The 21,517-nt window shown below is 45.7% G+C and overlaps 2 protein-coding genes across 2 annotated transcripts; both read left to right on the top strand.

Moving 5' to 3' along the window:
• Positions 1-1,043: 1,043 nt before the first annotated feature.
• mrps9 (mitochondrial ribosomal protein S9) lies at positions 1,044-10,675 on the top strand. The gene is made up of 11 exons (XM_034555008.1): positions 1,044-1,158; positions 1,457-1,639; positions 4,892-4,954; positions 5,339-5,369; positions 5,449-5,528; positions 8,325-8,410; positions 8,503-8,578; positions 8,665-8,833; positions 9,043-9,151; positions 9,784-9,953; positions 10,331-10,675. Exons 1-11 carry the CDS (start codon positions 1,060-1,062, stop codon positions 10,420-10,422), a joined length of 1,158 nt encoding a protein of 385 aa, XP_034410899.1. The 5' UTR covers positions 1,044-1,059; the 3' UTR covers positions 10,423-10,675.
• A 647-nt stretch (positions 10,676-11,322) lies between these two features.
• Positions 11,323-21,429, top strand: slain1b (SLAIN motif family, member 1b). Its single transcript, XM_034552978.1, has 9 exons — positions 11,323-11,840; positions 13,212-13,348; positions 16,793-16,927; positions 17,015-17,128; positions 17,948-18,097; positions 18,356-18,757; positions 19,641-19,790; positions 19,887-20,196; positions 20,322-21,429. The coding sequence occupies exons 1-9, from the start codon at positions 11,440-11,442 to the stop codon at positions 20,395-20,397; spliced, it is 1,875 nt and encodes a 624-aa protein (XP_034408869.1). The 5' UTR covers positions 11,323-11,439; the 3' UTR covers positions 20,398-21,429.
• Positions 21,430-21,517: the final 88 nt, after the last annotated feature.

Here is a 21,517-nt window from a genome sequence, read left to right as displayed (position 1 = left end):
TCAGATAGTTGTTTGTTATCGGGACTTGCTTGTGTGCGCACAAACTGACGCACGACATGGTGATTTTGTGGTGTCCGTCGGCAGATTATTTTTAAAAGAATATTTTTTTTCCTGCAAATTTCTGATGGCGAAAGTGACACGTGAACGTTGTCTTTTTTTTTTTTTTTTTTACCTGTATACGAACACGTTTTGAGAAATAGGCGATGGCTGTTGTGAATTTATAACCTAAAAAAAAAAGGACATGAGGAATAGTTTTAGTGTCCCGGATCACTGCAGATTTGGCTTTTAGCTGCACCATGTGGTCAGCATGTTTTGAATTTCCGTGATTTTGCTGAAAAACACACGGTTTAAATGAGTTTGACATTGTGATGTTGACTGATTAAAAAGCGGTGTAATTGAAGCAACAAATACATCACAATACGCAATTGTTTTAAAATGTTGTAGACGTTTTGACTTGGCTCATTTGTCACTTCAAGCAGATTATGCAACTGTGTGGTCTGCTGTAACGTGGCTTGGATTATCCAGTTCATTCTTCATTCTTCATTCTCTTCTTCATTTTTGTGCTTTTTGTTTGTGTATTTTTCTAAAGATGTTTAATAAGAGTTTTTCATTTCCCTTGAAATACAGAAGTGATACACAGTGGTTGCAGATTTGTTTATGATGGTATAATATTGGTCTATTCTTTTTATGTTCTCAATAAAAAAACATATAAATACATACATCCTTATGCACAGCTAAGCTTTAGCTAATGTGAATAAGAATGTATTCATATAAAAGTTAATAGAATGATGCAGAAAATAAAAACGATTAATATAGCAATGATTGTTTGGTTGATTATTTATTTAAATTAGCATTTTTGATTTACATTTCTGAAATAATTAATAACAGTTTTAATAATAAAAAAATTAAGTAATCGGTAACTAGGTTTATAACAACGATTGTTTGGTGGTTTCTGGCTATATTTTCTGAATATTTGTTTAAATGTGTATTTTGTAATTCACGGCACTTGTTTATGACGTGCAACAACTTCCGCCTCCGACGTCATCGTTGTCAGACAACATGGCGGCGTCCTGTGTGCGGACCGTGGGATCGATTTTCGGGAAATGTGGGAATTGTAGCGCGAGTTTAAACACCGTCACGTCGCAGTTGAGTCGACAGGTGAAGTGGCATTTAATCTTTTGTTAAAGTACAAAGTTATGTTGATAAAACACACCGGAACTCGTAGAAATAAACCAGAATGCACCAACACTGACGTCCTTGAGTTGGTGTTCTGATCGCCGCCAGGTTAGCTTGACGGATATTAGAAATTACAGTCAACCAACGCCGCGTTTAGTTTTATCATGATGTTATAGACTTGTTGATGTCTTAAATTCGATTATTAAACTCTTAACTAGTGTTCGGTTGGTTGCTGCTTCAGCCATGTCCCATAATAAACAACCTTTTCCCTCGTTCTCAGGTCCTGAGCAGGCAGATATGTGTGAGCTCTGCCTTGCGCAGGAAGAACCTGGCGGCTGCGGGGCCAGAGAAGTTCACGGTGGAATTCATCCAGAAGCAGGTGGAGGAGTTTAACATCGGGAAACGTCACCTGGCCAACATGATGGGAGAGGATCCCGAGAACTTCACCCAGGAGGACATAGATGTGAGTGCCTTACTGCATTCATGCGGGTTCTCATTCTTCTGAGTGTGCCCACTTTGTTGTCTTCACATAAGATATATATATAGGATAAGTGGCTCTTTTTTAAAATCTTATGAAACTTCTTTAAAATCAACAGAACAATCTCAGATTCTGAGATCCATGTTTTGTGATTTGGTTCATAATTCCTTAATGAAGGAGTTAATGTATGACACATGTTTTTGGGAATAGACAGATGAATATCAAGCTAATGTAAACACGCCATGGAATGCTGGCCCTCGTTCTACGGAGCAGGATTTGGGGTTGGTGAGGTAACTTCAGGGTTCAGCCTGGGCTTTCAGCTCACTTCTTACCTGGTATATCGCCATGGTCGATTTAAACTGACAATTGCAGAAAAGAAGGGACAGTAATAAATCAGCAGATGTATGAAATCACTGTCTCATACATCGGACTGTAATTACTCCATTACATTAACTTTTACGTATTCTGTGAGTTATTGGGGAACTGTCTTTTTTTTGGTTTGCCCCAAGTCTGTTTCACACCACTGGGGTTGCAACTGAAAGATGAGGCTAACATATTGTCATACATGTCAAGGGATGAAGTATCTTTGTTACTTTCAGCCTGAATGATGCGTTTATCATCTTCCTATTAGTCTAATGTTATTGTTTTCGCTTTGCTTGTAGAATATGCCACTCCTCTGGCAGCTTGTTGCTGCTTGTCTTAATAAAATGTGAAGGTAGTAAGAGTAGAATTAAGTGGGCAGATTAAACATGATGTATATGAACACTGTAACATATATCGCCATTTAAAAGATAAGGCTGGTGATTTTTTTAAATTTTTAAATATTTTTTTATTTTGTCAACAAACCCCTTCAAGACACCAAAACTAACCCAACTATTGTCAAAAAATATATAACTCATGCGAATAAGCCTGTTGCAGTGGGTGACATGTTCCTTTATTGGCACCCATGAACACACACTAGTATTTTTTTTTTTTACTCACACACACCAACCATCCGGTTGCCGGAAAATACTTACAAGAACACCAAATGTGGATTAATCCTCCAGTGGAAATAGGCCCACCAGCGCTACTTACTCCTGTTTGTGTAACATTTGCTAAAAACTACGATGACCAGCTGTTTGAGGAAATATGTAAGCCCTTTTTAATAAAGTGAAACTTATATTTTACTGCTACTTTAGGAACCAGTAGGCTGGTAGCTGATCAACACAGACAGCAGAGGATAGTTTGAAGGTATTAAGACGTAAACTAACACATTCATTCATAATTTTTCATGGGATTTGTTGACAATAAGAAATGTTCTGCTTTTATGGTCACATATGAGCAAGATTTGTTGCTGTTACTTTTGAATTAGAGCCGAGCCAAAAGTCTGACGGAGACCATCTGGTGTATCATTTTATTGCCTTATTGTACTGAGATAGAGCTCCACTGCAGTTTCATAGACCATCTCAGATGAAGCATCCGCATCAGGCAGGTGGGGGGCGACGTCTGGCTAATCCGCTGCATCGGGGATATTAGCAACGCCTACACACACACGCACACGCACGCGCTTGTTCTAGATTTTGGCAATATATCAGCCCTCACTGCTCCAACCATTTAGCTTGATTTCCCACTTTCCGTCCCCCAGTCCCCAGTCCCCCCCCCCCCCCAGTCCCCCCACACACACAAACACACACACACACACACACACACACACACACACACACACACACACACCTAATGAAGAGAGCTGTCGGCGCCAGGCTGTGAAAGCCGAAGCGACGGCGAGCAGCCCAGACTGGGATGTGTGGAGGGAAAGGGGAACACTGGGGAGGACTGGGAGGTGCGGAGAGGGACCCGATGAATCCCTCTGCCCCGCTTTAGTGTCCAGACTCCTCAGGTGTGACGTGATGAAGACACAGGGAGAAATAACAAGCAAAATAACAAACATTGTCTTTGTGTGGCGGTTTTGTTTAATGTCACTGTGAATTAGAGACATTTTCCCTTTTTGTTCCTGACATTGTGTAAAGTAAATGATTACATAATTAATGAATGCAAACAGTAGTTGACAGATAAGTCGGCAGTGACTAATCTTTAGTTATAAATGACAAGATAAAGATTTGCATAATTAATTAGTCAGGTGATTACTATTTAGATTTATTAATGAATCGTTCTGTCAATTTTAAAATATATAATATTATGATCACAAACCAAATATCCTACCTGATAAGTGAGAAACTGCAACCAGCCAATGTTGTTTTGCCGGAAAATCACTTTTTTACATCAACTAAACACTAGAAGTGAAAGGTTGTGGTCAACTATTTTTGGACTTTTTTTTAATATATATATCTTTGTATGTCACTTTGTTTTGTCATGAGTGGCCGTTTTAAATTTGGTCACCACCAGGCTTGTAGAACATGATTGATTTTGGGTGCCGGTCGGACTCTTTCCTCCTCTGTCATGCCGCTGTCGCCCCTCAGGGATCTCTGGCATATTGTGCTGAGGCTCAGGGGACACACAGGTGTGTCTTCATCTGTTCCCTGCCCGTTTTCCCCTTTTTCCTCTTCCTCTTCTTACCCTTTTACCTTCTCTGCCTGTCTCTCACACCTCTATACACACACACACACACACACACACACACACACACACACACACACACATACACACACATCTCTCGACCAGCCCCTTTCTTCCTACTTTCCGCCGTTTTGACAACCTTAAAGGCAGCAACCTGTTCCCTCCTCGCAGCACCTGCTGCCTCACTAATTGAACCGACAGAGGAAGGAAGAGGAGGAAGAGGAGCGGAGAGACGGAGGAAGGGAACAGATGAACAGACTGTCTTGATGAGTGTGGCGGGGCCAACACACTTTGTCTCCCTTCTCTTCTCTCACACACACATTCACAGTGCCATCTGTAGCCCTGCTAATAACACGGACACACACACACACACACACACACACACACACACACACACAGAGGATGAACTTGGAGTGAACTTTTGGATGTCCACAGTGTCCTCTGCTCACTGTCAACTAGGCCAGAAACTTGTGCCTTTTTTTGTGCTTGTTTTCTCCTAACTCCAGTAACACACACACACACACACTCGCTCGCCTTTTCTTGAACCCGCCAGCAGCTTGTGCCTCTTGTCGCTCTCACGTCGGCGTGACCTCCGTTGTTCGGACATGTCGGCGGCGTCTTCTCAAACTGCCATTTCTCTCTTCCCCTGACTTATTCATTTATTTCCTTTCCTCTCGCCACCAGAGGAGCGTCGCGTACCTCTTCCCCTCCGGCCTGTTTGAGAAGAAAGCCCGGCCCCTCATGAAGGTACGTCTGTGTGGGTTAGAGGCGTGTGAACTTCACTTTCCTGTTATTGTGAGAGGCTGTACATGCTTCGTTAATGTGACGATGGCTGGTGGTACAATATAAGATGATATCTATCAATGTTTTTATTCTACAGGGACTTATTATTTGTATGATGTATGATCTATGTTAAATAGATCATACATTTCACAGATATTGGGAATATATTTGCTGTTGGTTTCTGAAATCGCACACTCTCTGGCTGAGAAATACACTTACATTTTTTTTTTCATGCTAAAGAATTATTATTCTCTCGATAATCCTTGGGAAAAAGCCCATAATGTGTATTTCTCTGTCCTGCATGTTTGATTCGACCTCACGCTAAATTGCCTCTGATTTAATTTCCAGCACCCAGAGGAGATATTTCCCAGGCAGAGAGGTATGTAATCTGTTCTAGTTATACATTTTTCCAGAGTTGTGGGTTTTGCGTGAACCGCCTGCCTGTCCTGTCTTTAAAGCTGTCCAGTGGGGTGCAGACAGGCGGCCGTTCCACTTCCTGTTCTACACCGGCAAACAGTCCTACTTCTCCATGATGCATGTGAGTACTGCAGCTGAAGCACAAAGCCCCACTGCCGGGTCTTTATGTGAGGTGGAGGTAAAGCTTGAGTCCCTAGTCGTCCCGTCTCCCCCCCCCTTCCCTCTCCAGCACCCTTGGGTCATATCCTATTCAGACGGAGTGAGTTGAGGGAAGGCTGCGCTGTCCCTGAGGACCGGCAACGTCGGATCCTCTTTTCCACATGGAGAGCTCCGGCTGAATGGAGCCGGGGTGAAAGAGAGGTGGGAGATTAGAGGAAGATGAGCTGGAGGGAGGCAGAGAGGGAAGCGTCTCAGGTCGTTTTGCTTTCAAGGAATACCAGATGGATATACCGGAGGGCTACCGGTATTTTAATATCACAAAATGTCAAAAGTCACATGAAGAACACTCTTAAAATATTTAAAAGAAGGAAATGCATAAGAAAGAAAATAAGGGAATAAATAATGCAATTAAAAAAACAATGAAACAATAAATAAATCATAATCATAACAATAAAAATAATACTTTTCCTTGCATAATTCTACCTTCAAAATGTCTGTTTATTATTAAGAGTTTATTGAGAGATTATAGTTTGGGGATTTAATAGGTCTTTTTATTTTATATATCCAAAAGAACCAACAGGGGGCACCAAACATCCAACCCTGGGCGTCTCGGCACGACGTGAACATTAAAGGACGTTTAAGTTTGTAATTTGAACGTCGAAATGATAAACTAGATATCATGAGGGAGGAAAAAAAGAAAACGCTGAGCTCCCGTACAATAACACTAGACAAACAAATGGTGGAAATGGAACAATGTGTGGTGGGTTTGTGTCCAGCTTCAAAATTGTGTTTGAGGTGTGGCGCGCCTGGCTTGTCAGGCTTTTGTCCCGCCACAGGGAAGGACTCCTCTATGGGGATTTTTTTTTTGTGTGGGGGAGGTGCATCATTCACTCTGCTCCTCACATCTCAGCGGACCTCCTCCTCTTCCTCCTTGTTGTTGTCACACGCTCAGCTGTTCCCCCTTCCTGTCTGACCTTGTTCAAAGACGTTTCACAGAAGAGAGGCGTGTGTCTGTATCTGAGACACAGAGCAGGGTGTGATCTCTGAATATTGGTCCCAAGCGCTCACTTCTTATACACACACACACACACACACACCACATTGTGCCCTGCAGCCGCAATCTGTACCCCCTGCTGTTGGATTAAATAGGTATGTCAGACGTGTCTGAGAGCTCATTCTGGAGGTTTGCGTGATTGTAGGCTCAAACACTCCCTTTTGCATTTGTGTTTTTTTTTTTCTTTCACCTTTCCACTTCCTTCTTCTCCCGTCCATTTCCCCAACCACACACACACACACAGACAGACACCAGGGGTGTTTCCAGGAGGGGGCAGTGGCGTGTCGGCTCCTCTCCTCTGGCTGTTGTTGGACTCAGCCAGCGTGGCACATTAACCCGCTCGCTGCTCCACTGAGCCCTTTATAGCCTCGACCCCGGGGAACCTGGAAACGCACCTCTTCCCTTGAACCCCCCCGGGCTCATCGAGTGCATGCCCGACATCCAGGAGTAGAAGCCCTACCAGAGAATGTCTTCTTCGCGGCTCGAGCCTTGAACGTGAAGGTTCCTGCCGTGCATATAAAGACGCATTGGATAGAGTGGAGCTCCAGCTGTCCGCCTCCTTGACAACCTTGACTTAAATGTATCCAGATACTGGCCCTCTCCTCTTTCTTCCAGCCAATCCATGCAAGTTATTCCTCGCCGCTGTTGTTCCCAGTGTTTGCAAACGTGTAACGCAAAGCCCTTATCCAAGCTCCCTCCTCCTCATGACGCCTCTTTTTTCATGCTTTTCTATTAACTTTTTTTAATTTTTTTTAATTTTTGCAAAGAAAATTGGTTTTTGCTTGATGTTTGCACCCCAACCCCCTGCCTGCTCCTCCCGTAGCCCTCTGTCGCTGGTCGGAGTGGCAGCGGATTAGACACACTCTATCAAGAAGGAATTAAGCAAACATCTGGTGAATAATTGACGGGGAAATGAGTTCTCACCCAGGCACTGGGTGGCTGAGGTGGGGGTGCCCGCCTCGGGGACGTGACCGGTATACCCATCCACCCACCCTCCCTCCCTCCGTCCGTCTGTGCCCATCGCCGTGACACACTCCCCCCTGGGGCGATTCCCGATGAGAGTGATCTAATGGCGAGCCCCGAAACTGTCCCGTCATTTATTTAGTTCGGTGTTTTTGCTTTTCTTTTCCAGCTTTTGCTTCAGGCCGAATACACACAGGTGCCTGGGATGCAAGACACTATCAATTAATTTATATGCGCCACATCCAGAGGGCTTCGATATTCATTTCCCAAACAATACTGTCGAAGTAAATCAGCCCAAAATGCAGAAATCTGAATAAAATGTGATTTTTTTTTTTTTTTTTGTCTTTTTTTTTTTCATGCTTTTGAGACAGTCAGTCAACTTAAACACCAGAATATCAAAAAGGATTTTGGTGAAACATTTTCATAGTCTGGCTCCCGCTGCCTTGCCGCTCAGGGAAGTCATATTCATAGTCACTTCATATGGAAGTCCTAAATGTTGCTGACCCAGCAGAAAGGGCCACGCATGAAGGGTTTCCACCAGGCTTAGCCGAGGCCCTCGGCCGGCCCCGGGGTCCTGCATGGCTGCTTCTGCTGCAGCTTTGAGGAAAAAGAAAGTTCTCTGTGTGTGCCCCAAATAAAATGTCCTACCATGTTAAACTAGCCATTGATGTGGGGATGTACCGTGTGTGTGTCTGGGAATTCGTCACCCTAAATGTTGTGCGTCTCTGGTGCATTTTACAGGAATTGTACGGCAAAACCCTGAAGATACAGAAGTACCAAGATCGACTGAGAGCCAAGGGCCTCTTCTCCAAGGACACCAAGTCGATGTGAGTGGAGGAACACTTCACACCCTGAAACATGAATATTAAAGGGGGTTTAGTCTTCTTCAGCACCCTCTCCGTGTGTCTGTCTCCATCAGCTCTCTGGGCACAAGCAGGTGGCTCACAAAGGAGGAACTGGAAGTGCTGCTGGTTGAGGACATCTCCACTCATGACGTAGGAAGCTCTCTCGTTTCCTCATCCGTCACATCTTTAGGTTCTCCACCACGCCCTCCAACACTTTCTCTTCATGTCCCCTTCAGTACACTCGCTTCATCCAGCTGATGGAGAACCTGCTGTCCATGCCCTACTGCAGCACCGAGCAGGACTTTGTCCTGCGGCACCGCCGGCAGCTGGAGGCCCTGTCCAGTAAGCAATTGGTGCCGACACTGGAGCGAGATGAAAGGGGCGTGGCCTTCAGCGCCGCTGACGGTAGATATACACGCGCACATCTCTAAGCTGAAAGAAAAAATAAATAAATAAACCCCAAAAAATAACTCGAGCCAAGAACTTTGGTTTAAAGGAGAAATTACTTTATTGATGAATGAAACCAGATATTTTTTTCTACGTCCTGACAGACTTTTGAATCCGTTGCACCCGCTGTTTGAGACAACGGTGTGTTTATTTTAATTTCCTCTCAGGTCGGAGGAAGACGTCGACCTCCTCTGTGGTTCTTCGAGACAGCGGCTCCGGACGCGTCACCATCAACGGCTCAGACTACCTACACTACCTCCCCGTATTCCAGGACAGGTAGGAGAGCAAATAAAGCAGGTTTTTATTCCCCCACATCATCTGCAGAATCCTTAAAATGCAAGACATGAGGTCCTCCCCTTTTTTAATTTAAAAGCAGCTTTTTCACTCTTCGCAGCATCGCCTCATTTTATTTATTTTTTTTATCTCCTTCTCGTAAGTTAATTACACAGCTGAGTGATCGTGTGTTGGTGTGTGTGTGTGTGCGGATGTCCAGAGCTGGTGTTGTCACGCAAGTGTGAGGACGAGCTGTAATTGGAGCAGAGAGGTGACAATTGACTTTGTCAGCAGCCACCGGCCATTCAGCCTGAGACACCATCCAGAACACACACACACACACACACACGCACACACACAAACACAACCTTATCCTTTTCCTGCTGAGTCAGAAGTTATTCTGTAATATGTGGTGGTGAGATTGCAAAAGAAGGCTTTTCACAGGGCTGGGATCCTCTCTGCTTGTCTAAAAAGTCACCCAACCGGACATTAAATGAGCTAAGCCTCTGCCGTTGATACCGCTATCTGTTAAATGGCACACGCTCCTGCTCTGCCCATTCACGCCATTCTTTTTTCTTTCCTTTTTCATTCATTTCATATTATCTCCCGGTCATTTCCTTCCTCTTTTCTCGCAGAGTGCAGCTGATGTTCCCGCTCCAGTTCACGGGCATGCTGGGCCGCTTCGACCTGGAGTGCACCGTCAGCGGCGGCGGGCGGTCCGGCCAGGTGGGGGCGCTGCGGCTCGCCGTGTCCCACGCTCTGCTCAGCTTCCTGTCTGAGGGGGAGGTGGAGACCATGAGACAAGGTGGGTCTGTTGCTTTCGGACATTTTACATCTGTTTGCATCTTTTTCTCACGTGGTCTTTTGGTCCCTGTGTTTTCTGATTTCTATTTCTTATTCATATATGTATCCATTGTTTGGTTTGGTATAAGAATGATATTTTACTAATAATTTTCCTGATTAGGTTTTCCAACAGAAATAGCTCATTAATGAAATTATATTAAATCAATCACTGACTGGGAGGCCACGGAGCTAAAAACTAACATTTATAAAATGGGCAGTGCAGTATTTGTAGTTATTAACGTGGAAAACAATCAAAATTATCCTTTTTTAGAGTAACTATCTTTTGTCACTTTCAATCACGTTCCCATTTGTCTCCCTTTTCTAAATCTGCACCTCCAGCTGGTCTGCTGACCCCCGACCCCAGAGTGAGGGAGAGGAAGAAGCCGGGCCAGGAGGGGGCGCGAAAGCAATTCACCTGGAAGAAACGCTGAGGAAGAGAAACCGCCTCCCCTGAACTCTTAATATGAAACATTCAGGCTGACTTCCGGTGTTACCGTTTCCCAGAAGCCCCATCGACTCCGTTTATTTAAGCTCTTGGAAGAACAGAGGACAGGCCGCCATTTCTTCAACACGCTGTAGTGAGCCTCTTCAGCCACCAGATGGCAGTGTGTGTCAAGGAGCAAACAACAAAATTAATAAATATGTCTATCCAATATATTAAAACGTTTTTTTCATGAAAAAGTATATTTTCTTGTTATTAGTATGTATTTATTTTAGCTTGTGATTGCATGCAAGTGTAACCATTTTAGATGTTTTCTTCACATCTTATGTCAGCATTTAACCTTGTGAACATGTTTGGCATTTTTACTTGATAAATAATATCAATTAATATTCCACACTTAAAATGATCAATTAGATGTCTAATCAATTGATTTTTCAAACGTTTCAGTGATTAACTTTTCCATAACTGCAGATGTATACCTGTTTTCCATCATGTCATAACCAGCTTCGGCCACAAGATGTCGCCACATGCACATGGTGAGCAGGCGGGCTTCTGCTGCTGATTATTATAATATGTAAGAGAATCTATTCGGGAATTAGGTATATTAATTTAATGGATCTGATAAGTGAGTAAACATGCTCGCTGCAGTTCATCTGATAGAAACGAAACAAAAAATAAACTTTAGAAAAAAAGGATTAGACAATTAGTTAAATTGTGTAAGTTTACAGTGTGAAATAAAAATGCTGCACAGATTTTATTTGAGATATTGGATACTAATCTACATTATGACCGGCGCAGTGTCCACCTGTGGGTGTGTAGTGGATGAAGGAGGCGTGGAGGGGGGGTGGAGTCCAGACAGGCGTACTAGACTCCTACCCGAATAGAAATCAGTCTGAGGGTAATGAGCGCCGCCGCAGCAGCTCGGCCCTACCTGTCCTCCGGTTCTCGTTAAGCTTGGAGTCGAGTTAGCGGCTCTACCGGCGTCATTCCGTTGTGTTCTGGTCCAATGGAGGCCGCGGTGCTGAACCACGCCGTGGACTGCAACAGCAACACCCTGAACGCCGAGCTGGAGGTGAAGAAGCTGCAGGAGCTGGTCCGGAAGCTGGAGCGGCAGAACAAGCAGCTGCGGACCCGCTGCTCGTCCCCTACCTCGGCGTGCACGCTCGGCACCGCCGGGGGATACCGCCTCCCGAGCCCGCTGCCAACCCTGCTGTGCCAGTCGTCCTTGGGGTCGTTCTCGCCCCCGGAGGAGCCTTTCGACTATTTCCACCCGCACTCATGCGGAGATGGAGAGGAGGAGGAGGAGGAGGAGGACGACGAGGACGGATCCGAGCCGTCGGCTCTGGATGAGCTGGAACTTTTGGATTTCGATTCTCTGGGCTGCTCGGACGAGTCTGACGAGACATGGTAACTATTGAAATGCCCGGCCATGTGTTGCGTTCCGCGTGCCTCCTGCGTGCGCGTGCGATGCCGCTGCTTCTCCCGTTCATTGCGCCTGGTTCCCTCATTGTGTCTGGGTGCTCCCCGCCTGGCCAGCCTCCTGCAACACAAAGACACTCGGGAAGGGAATTGGCTGAGAGGAGATGCCACTTGTTATCAGGCCATCGGGCCTGCAGTAAGCTGCCATTATGAGGCCACATATTCATATCAAAATGCTGTGTGACATTGGTGCCTTGCTCCACCACACAAGGGACTCGAACCCTAACGGGGCTTTAAAGGCCACACGAGACGGTGTGATTGTTGTCATGTTGTCTTCTTCCACTGCAGACGACATTTGAGGTTGTTGCAAAGACACCAAATCAAAATTTTAAATGATTGATTATGTTGCAGCCTGCAGGGTGAACGGACATCTCATGCATATGAACCAAGGGGAGGAAAGTTTGAATATGAATATATTTTAAAGCTGCAGCCAACAGTTCTTTTCATTGGTTCCCATTCATTTTGCTTTTTCACTTAATCAATATGGTACTTTATTAGAGGTGGAGACTTCATTTTTTTTTGTCCAACAATGAATCAACTCTGTATTCAATCATAAATATTGATGAAAATAATGACCAATATTTGAAACGGATTACCTTGTTATTTTAATTGATCCCCAGCTAAGCATTGCTGTATAAGTCCAGTAATGAAATGGGTGCTTATGTGCTGAGATTTACGCTCCAGTTGTCGGTTTATTATCTTAAAACGAAGCATTTCAAATCCAGCAGTCCCGCAATAAATCCCCACATTTAAAAAGCGTTGATGTGAGTTTGTTTTAAAGAGGTCTTGATTCATTTGAGTGCGTGAGGGCACACGGGAGATCAAAGTTCTCTTTGAAGAGTAAAGAGAGACTGATTCTGCACTTTTGCATTCCTCTTCATTTATTTGGCTTATGCATATTGCATTCTTCCTCCTCTTCCTCCTCGTGTCTAGGAATAGTCACTGAGGTGTGTTTCCCCCTTCAGGTCTTGATGTCGGTGAAGGTTGTAATCTATAATTCAGCTCCCTCCGTGTTGCCCGCAGAGCAAAACGTGGAGAAGAGAGTTCAGGGCTTGCATCATGTATCTGATCTCCTCCTCTTCCTCCTCCTCATATCTAACTGGCTGATTAATATGTGCTGAAAGCAATGAGCTGGAGCCCTACTTCTTTGTTGTGTGTTTTTAGGGATAATTAGCATGCAAAGTTCAGATGGAAAGTGTGAGCACCCACATGTTGGCATCAGAGATCAGAGCTGATGGCACGGCTGCAGCCTGTCAGTTCTCCAAACTCTCAGCCTCTCCATCTGTGTCCCTTTCCCAGGTTGTACGTGTCATCCAAAGCCAGAGGGTCCAGAGATGACCCCCTCCCGCCTCTGCAGTGGTGCCGGCGGCTTCTGGAATCTCCCAAATCGGAGGTGGAGGCCGCCAGAAGGTCACTGTCCCTCCGCCTGGAACAAGGTACGAGGCGACAGGCCGTCACCGGGAAGGGGCGGGGTTTAGATTACAAGGAGTGAGTGATGATGTCACACCTGTTTGGTTCGTTCTCACTGGGAGGTGAACCAGTATGATAGAGATATCGATACAGTAGCTGCTGGTCTCTCGAGCAGCTGATTTGACTCGTGTTTTGGGGTCATCAGATGTAAAGAGCGAGAGGTTTCTTTCTAGACTCTACAATTTTTTGTGTGTGTGTAATATATTCAGTTTATTTTGTATAGCCCAATATTACAAATTTGCCTCAGAGGGCTTTACAGTCTGTACACATACAACATCCCTGTCCCAGGACCTCACATCGAATCAGGAAAAACTCCCCAAAAATAACCTTTGACAGGGAAAAAAGGGAAGAAACCTTCAGGAGAGCAACAGAGGAGGATCCCTCTCCCCGGATGGACAGAAGCAATAGATGTCATGTGAACAGAATGAACAGCATTACAGAGTTACATAAACACATTCCAAGAATATGACAGAATGTATGAATGGAGCTCCAATCCATGAAACAGAAGGAGGTAGAGAGGAGGGGGGGCGAGGCGCATCAGCAGAGCCAACGTGAGAGGCCGGCTCACCAGGCATCAGACACCGCCAGGTCCAATGGACCCTATGAGACGTGAAGTCACAAAGACAATGGAGATATGTAAATTCATCCATAAGGAGAGAGAGAAGAGGAGATAGGTGCTCAGTGTATCCTAAAACATCCCCCAGCAGCCTATAAGCTGCTGGGGGATGCTGGCAGCATATCTAGGGGCTCGACCAGGGCAAACCTGATTCAGCCCTAACTATAAGCACTATTAAAGAGGAAAGTCTTAAGTCTATTCTTGAATGAGGTGACTGTGTCTGCCTCCCAGATTGAAAGTGGAAGCTGGTTCCATAAAAGAGGAGCTTGATAACTGAAGGCTCTGGCTCCCATCCTACTTTTTAGGACTCTAGGAACCACAAGTAGCCCCGCATTTAGTGAGCGCAGCTCTCTAGTCGGGCAATATGGTACTACAAGCTCCTTAAGATATGATGGTGCATCACCAATCAAGGCTTTGTGAGGAGAAGAATTTTAAATGTGATTCTTGATTTTACAGGGAGCCAGTGCAGAGCAGCTAATACAGGAGTAATGTGATCTCTTCTCTTAGTTTTTGTGAGTACACGAGCTGCAGCATTCTGGATCAACTGTATGAATGAGTTTCTCTCATTTGTCTACTGGACGAGGCAGGAATCGTCCCTGTTGAGTCCAGTCTCTAGATTCAGATTGGTCTCTTTTCCTTGAAAAAGAGAAACGCATTCGGAGAGTACGCTTCAGACTCGTGAATGCTTTTTAGGGTTTATTGTAATTTACTTCTCTTGTTTATTACTTCCGCTGCTTTTTGTTTTTCGTTGCCTGTCTTTTCCTCCCCCACAGCCTGTGATCCAGATCGGAGAGACAGCCGATTAGCTAGCCGGCCGCGGCTCTCCTCCAGGCTATTTCAGACGGATGCACACAGCTTTGAGGTGTGAGCTTTTCGCTCGGGGGAGTCGCCACACGCGTCTTGGTCACGAAGAGCCCTTAAATGGTTTCTGGTCTCGTCTTTATGGCCGGATGCTCTTGCTGACTTGTGGAGGAGGCTCTTAGAAGTACTTGTAGGTGTTGTACGTAATGTATAAAAAGTGCAGAGCTCGTAATGGAGCTGTCCGTCATCACTTCACTGCGACTAATGAGTCTCAGTGGGACCGCAGCACCTTCTAGACTAATCCGTCCACTTCTTGGCGCATTAGGCAGATCAGGCCTGGGTCACCTGACCTGCATTATATCATGCACCACAGAAGAAGAGGAAGTAGAGGAAGAAGTACAGAAAGAGGAAGTAGTACAGAAACATCTAAAAAGAAGCAGATCAGGGACATCAATCCAGATGTCAGCCGGTTGAAGAAGTCTGATTGACGAGTCGGTGTGAATGGAGGCCTCCGCTGAACGGGCAGCTTAGCACCCCGAGGCCCCCGATGAGAGGAGACGAAGAAGTGCGTTCTTGCCGGACCCCTCTGTCATTGGCCCCTTCATGAAAGCTGCCGCCCTTACCGATGAGGTCCAGCACTGATGTGGATCAGGTCTGGATTGATATCAGGGCTCTGGGCAGGACAGTCAAGGTCCTGGAGAAAGCCGTGCCTGTATGGGATGACACAGCCATCAGACTTCTGGCTAAAGTATTTCCAGCTCTACACTGACTGTATTCCCATACATGTATAGAGTAAGCATATTCAGACTGTATATTTTTTAAGACTCAATAGAGTGTTAATAAATATGAGTTGCAGCTGTTTGCATCATAGGCGGTGAGGCGACGCCTCTCCACGCCAACGGGTGCTGAGCATCGCTCTCATCCTCCCACCAGCTCGGCCCCACCATCTCTCCCTCTCTTTCTCCACTGTGAGGCGAGGAGAGCCGTTGCCATGGAAACAATTTACATGAAAGGAATGCACCCCCCTCTTTCTGAGCTTTTTAAGTGCCTTGTATTCCCATCGACAGGTAGCAGAGAGAGAGCCTTGTCCTGCATCCTGTAACACCCGCTTTAGTAAGAACGGCACATTTTTATTCATCTTTATTCCCAAGATATTCATATCACAGGTGCTTCAAACCCTCTACATCTAAGAATAGTAACGTGTGTGTGAGACACACACACACACACACACACACACACACACTCTGCACCAGGTACAGCTGCAGCCGCTCTGTTGAGTTGAATCCAGCTTTGTCCTCTTGTGCCGAGCTTGTGTGGAGCTGTTGAATAGAGCGGTCGGTGTCAGTCACACTGCTGGTGAGGTAACCGCTGCACAGAGCGGCCCTCTCTTCAAAGTGTGTGCGTGTGCGTGTGTGTGTGTGTGTGTGTGTGTGTGTGTGTGTGTGTGTGTTCATGTCTGTATTTGCCTTATTGTTTTTGCGCTGTGAGAGGGGTTTATTTCAGGAATTGTCTTTCCTATTCAAGGTCAAGTTAGTCGTCTACTCCTCTGCATACATTTTGCACTGGGCATCTTTGGAAGCGTTTAATAAAGAAAAAATACATTTCATGTGTGAGAGACTAAACGGTTCTTTCTAAATCGTGCCCGACCCTCACTTCAAATGAGCCGCTCCATCACTAAAGAAAAAACATTTGTTCACGTGCATTATGAGGCTTTTTTCAAGGCCTTTTTCACAGGTTTACATGGTTGTTTTAATATCACAGAGCAGGAGAACATTTGGTCTTATGCAACGTGATGTATAGGAAGTGTAGTCTTAATGCAGAGAGGCAGACTTGAGGTGTGAAAAGTAAGCGCTGATTAAATGTGTGGAGAAACAACAAGACAAACGACAGTAGGTGGAGACGATCTGGCACCGTTTTAGTTTTAAGAGTGATTTGTTATTGTATGAACTTCCCCTCTGCTTGTCTCCTCCTGCCAACCCTCTCCCTCCCTCAGTCTCCAGGTGGCGCCGCTCCCTGTCCTGCCCCTCCCCCGCCTCCTCCCCGGGCCCCCCTCTGAGTCGAGTGTCGCCCGTCAGTTCTTCCCCTTCCGCCAAACCCTGCTCCACTCCCCAGTGGTCTGAGCGACACGGTAACTCTGGACTGTGACTCCAATGCTTTGACAAACATTTTGTGTTATTAAACTAAAGATGTCTCTTTCCGTCCTCCCTCCCTCCAGCTCCATGCCTCTCCTCCCCACTCCACCCGGTCCTCCGTCGGGCGCTGAGTCCTGTGGGGCAGGGTCTCTCCCCTGCGTCCGAGAGGACTCCCACGTTCTTCCCCGCCAACCGCAGTAAGCCTCAGTGCTGCTTCTCACACACACACACACACACACACACACACACTGAACATCCATGCGTTGTAGTAACTGGAATATTAACGTAGAACTGGGTCAGCCGCAAGCTTTTTGCATATCGTTTCAACGTGTGGGAGTCTATGCTGCGGTCTTTGTGCATTATTCGTGATGGAAAAAAATAACGTTCCAGACACAGCAGAGGGTAAAGCTGCAGGGAACGAGAGAGGGAGCCCACACTGGGGTACTGGGGCACGTCTCTGTGGCCTTTTTAGCCCAAGGCTTAATTCCGTGACGATGCCACACAAACGCCATTAAATTTTGTTTATTTTTTATATGCTGTGTGTTCTGAAAATAAAACCGGCATTCATCCAAGTGCCCCATTTGTGTGGTACCAGCTTATGAGTATTTATTTTTAAATGCACACAATATTCATTCATATGAGTGTTTTTCTAGAAATGTGTTTTTTCTTGTGCCCTTTCCCCGATACAATGTAATGTCTGTGTCCAAAAAATGTGACGGAGGTAATATGAATAGTATTAATGAAGGGGAGGATTATTTCAGAGAGCAGATATCAAGAATATCATTAACCGTGGAGCGGTTGGTTTAACCTCTCTGATGGCGTTTCTGGTGCTTAAAAGACTCTAATTCTCAGAGCCTCCATGAGTTTAGATCCTTCATCTTTTTGTAGAGGACTCTCTCGGAGAGACTCGAGAGCTTTTCTCATTACTGAGCCCCCAAAACTGTTGAGCTGGAAAGGTTTAAGGCGAGGAATCAAACTGTCTTCCTACACCGGTTCACTTTATTTATTTTTTAAAGGCCGCAGCCTCCGACTCTCCGGCCTCAGTCCCCAGTCATCCATGGATGGAGAGCTCAGTGCTGCGGGGCTGGAGGACGACTCCATCACTCTGGGATACAAACTGCAAGACCTCACCGATGTCCAGGTCATGGCCCGACTGCAGGAGGAGAGTGAGTAGTAGATTTCAGTGGTATGCAAAGACAGTGCATACAAAAACTGAGTTTCTCTTAAAGTATACATATGCTCAATCTACCCTACCAATTTATTCCTTCTGTTGTCTCGCTCCTTTCTAATATTTTAACACATGGCAACAGATCTCAGAGCTCATCGCTACTTCAGCTTCATTAACACCAGAAGGTGATGATTGTGTGTGTGTGTGTGTGTGTGTGTGTGTTTTGCGCGCTGGTCCTCATGTCTCGCCCCCCCAGGTCTAAGGCAGGACTACGCCAGCACGTCGTCCCTCCTGGCCAACCGCCGCAGCCAGAGCTTCACCTTCCAGCTCAGCGCCGGCCCCGGCCTGGACGAGGAAGACGAGGAGGAGGACGACGAAGACTACGGCCTCCTGCCCCCGCCGCAGCCGCGCCTCACCCGCCTGCAGCACTCCCACACCTTCTCCAGCATCCGAGACTGGCGAAGAAGCACCAGTTCCCTGTCCACCCCGCCTTCCACCCCGTCCACTCCGCCGTACCCTTCCGCTGGGTTCGCCTTTCAACCTCAGCTCCAGCCCCTGGGACTAGGACTGGGACCAGGACTGGGACTGGGACCAGGACTGGGACTGGGACTGGGCAGCCTCTGCACAGCCGAGCAGCATGGGTTCAGACCAGGATCAGGTGAGAAAAGATCCGATAACCTACTGTGCACTGCACCAAATGCAGAAAACCAAGGCAACACCGAGCTAAAAAGAGATTATTGCAACCCAAAAACTCAAGTCATACACTGAGGCATGTTAGTATCACACTTCCATGAAGTTGAGGGACTTGCAAGAGACAGATGAAAAATAAACAATGGTCCAACTTGAGCCTACACTTCTCAAAATGCAACTTTAAATGAGTCTCCCGCGTCTCGCTTTAGGTTTCCTTGTTGATAAAGTCGCTAACTTCCCAACATTCGGCTGTCAATAGAACTAATCAGTTATCTCTTTGTTTGTGTGTTTTTGTACGTGAAACATTTATTTTTGCAAATATGCATATTGTATTGGGGGCAACTTCATCGTGGCGTCCAGCCGAATATGTAAGTCGACGTTATTCACAATTTTATTTATTTTTTAAAAGGAGTTTGCGTCTTTTTAACCTCATAAACATCTAGAATTTCTTCGTTAACATTAATCCAACTTCAACTTTCATATACACGTCAACTTTAAACTCATGAATCATTTCCTTTTTTTTTAAATTCACACAGGTATTCTCATCTTACAATCATGCGTCGATGCCCCGGACTGACCCCCCACTGATGCCCTACCACCTAATAATAACTCTGTCTAAGCCTCTTGTACAAGCACCCTTAAAGCCTTCAGACTGTTTCAGGGCGAGAGAGAGTTTGATGGGATTAGGGTTAGGAGTGTATATCTGACTGAGGGAGCTGGAACCTGATCACGGCCGGCCGTATGTGCCGTCTGAAGGGGCGGAGTCAGAATAAAGGAACATTTATGACCCTCAGCTCGCCATACAGAATAACACTGCGTTGTTTGACCTTTTGTTTGTCTGTCTCCGCCAGATAAGCTGCGAAGGAGCATGCCTAACCTTGTCAGAGCTCCCAGCATGCCGAGTGTGCCCAGTCCAACCAATCCCAGTGCTTCCCCTGCTTTGCTTCGTAACAGCCAGAGTTTTGATTCGTCCAGCGGGTTGGCTCGACTGCAGTCCTCCAGTAGGTGTTTTTCTTATCAACATTTATTTATTCATTCATATGAAATGCACGAGCAAAACGATCTCATGTGATCTCTCATCCCCCACCCGCCTCCAGTCCCCTCCCCGGGCCAGCTGCAGAACCGGGTCCAGAGCGTCGGGAACTTCTCCACGTTGTCACGGAAGCCGCTGAAGGCCACCGCCTACGTCAGTCCCACCATCAAGGGCTCTGCCTCCGTGCCGATCCCCGCCGGCCCCCAGTGTCTGAATATTGGCAGCGGCATCCCTATGCTCAGTAAACCTCCAGGTGGAGGGGGGACGCCAGCCTCCACCCCCAACACGCCCCGGAGGAGCCTGCCCCGCCCCGCCTCTTTTGTTGGCACCCAAAGCTCCACCGCCCGGAGCAAGGTGGGCCAACAATCACGGAGGTAAACCCTTTTATTTCTGGATTAAATATAAATTCCTATTCCGGTTGTCAAAAGAGTAAGCGGTAAATATAATCTGTTTTATCAGCTGATTTTAGATTTGACTGTTCTTGTATTATTCTTCTCAGTTTACTGACGCCTCCAAAGAGCTTGTCCACCCTGAGTGCCCTTCGTGACAGCAACTGGAGAGACGGCTGCTACTGATGAGTGGCGCAGTGGCGACCCCGCTGGCTGGGGTAAGCCACTGCACCTCGACGTAAACCTTCTTCCTCTGGGACGTTTGACTGGGTTTGACCAAAAAGCAACTGGACCCTACAATCTGCATGAGTCCTGCATAGAATAGTTTCCTGTTATCCAAAAGGGCCCCAGCTGAACTGATCCCTCATGTCATCCGTTTCAATTCTATGCAGAATCTCTTCGGGGAAGGCGGGTTGTGCGAGTGTCTGATTTTACCGACTGCTCGACACTCTTGAGTTCGGTGTGTGCCAAGAGGGAGTTGTTCCCTGTTGCCCTTGTGCAATAAACCACTGGCTGTGGGCTACTGGTAATACTAACCTGTCTAAAGAGGGCTGCCAGTTTTTAATGAAAAAAGCCTCACAATACTGTGTATTTATATATTTATTTTAAATGAATTTTTTTTTTTTTTTAACTAATCAGGTGTTTTTCCCTCTGGCAACAAGCGCCAATGATGCTGCTAAAAATGAATCGGCTCCTGTTAGTTTGGGCACATTTGGTCTAATTTTTACAAGACGTTAAAAGTACGTATTTGTGTACAAAGCTAAATATTAAGTGTGTTAATTATATATTATTATACGATTTATATATGGTTGAATTTTATGTGTGACCAAAAGTAAAATGTCTGACTGTTTACAAAATTGTCTCACCATAAAAGCTGTGCATATTTACACTTTAAAATTGTTTAACACCCTATAAGGGATCTATTCCTGTTGCACTTTGTACAAATCTCTGAACTCACTGATATTGTTATGTTCTGTTTGCTAACGTTTGCACTTTCTTTTACATTTGACCTTCTGGATTTAGGGGGAGAAAACGGTTAATTAAATGTCTTTTTGGGAGATTTCAGTTATTACAGGGCACAATGTAGCACCCTTGTTTGTAATATTGTATTTAAATGACCGTCACAAAGTGGCACATTTCACAAAATCCTGACACTTTTGGTACTGTGATGGACTAAATGAATGAAGCTTTTAATAAAAAAACACTGAATTAAAAGTGACTTTTTCCTCGTGATAATAGTATGAGTATGTTGCCACCTAGTGGTAGAAGTATAGAAGTGTTTGGCTCTACGGTTCTATGGACTCTG

This window comes from Cyclopterus lumpus, chromosome 2, assembly GCF_009769545.1.
Source record: "Cyclopterus lumpus isolate fCycLum1 chromosome 2, fCycLum1.pri, whole genome shotgun sequence".
In the NCBI taxonomy this organism is placed as follows: Eukaryota; Metazoa; Chordata; class Actinopteri; order Perciformes; family Cyclopteridae; genus Cyclopterus; species Cyclopterus lumpus.
The sequence above is the reverse complement of the archived record's forward strand: the minus strand, read 5'-3'. Positions and strand labels throughout refer to the sequence as shown.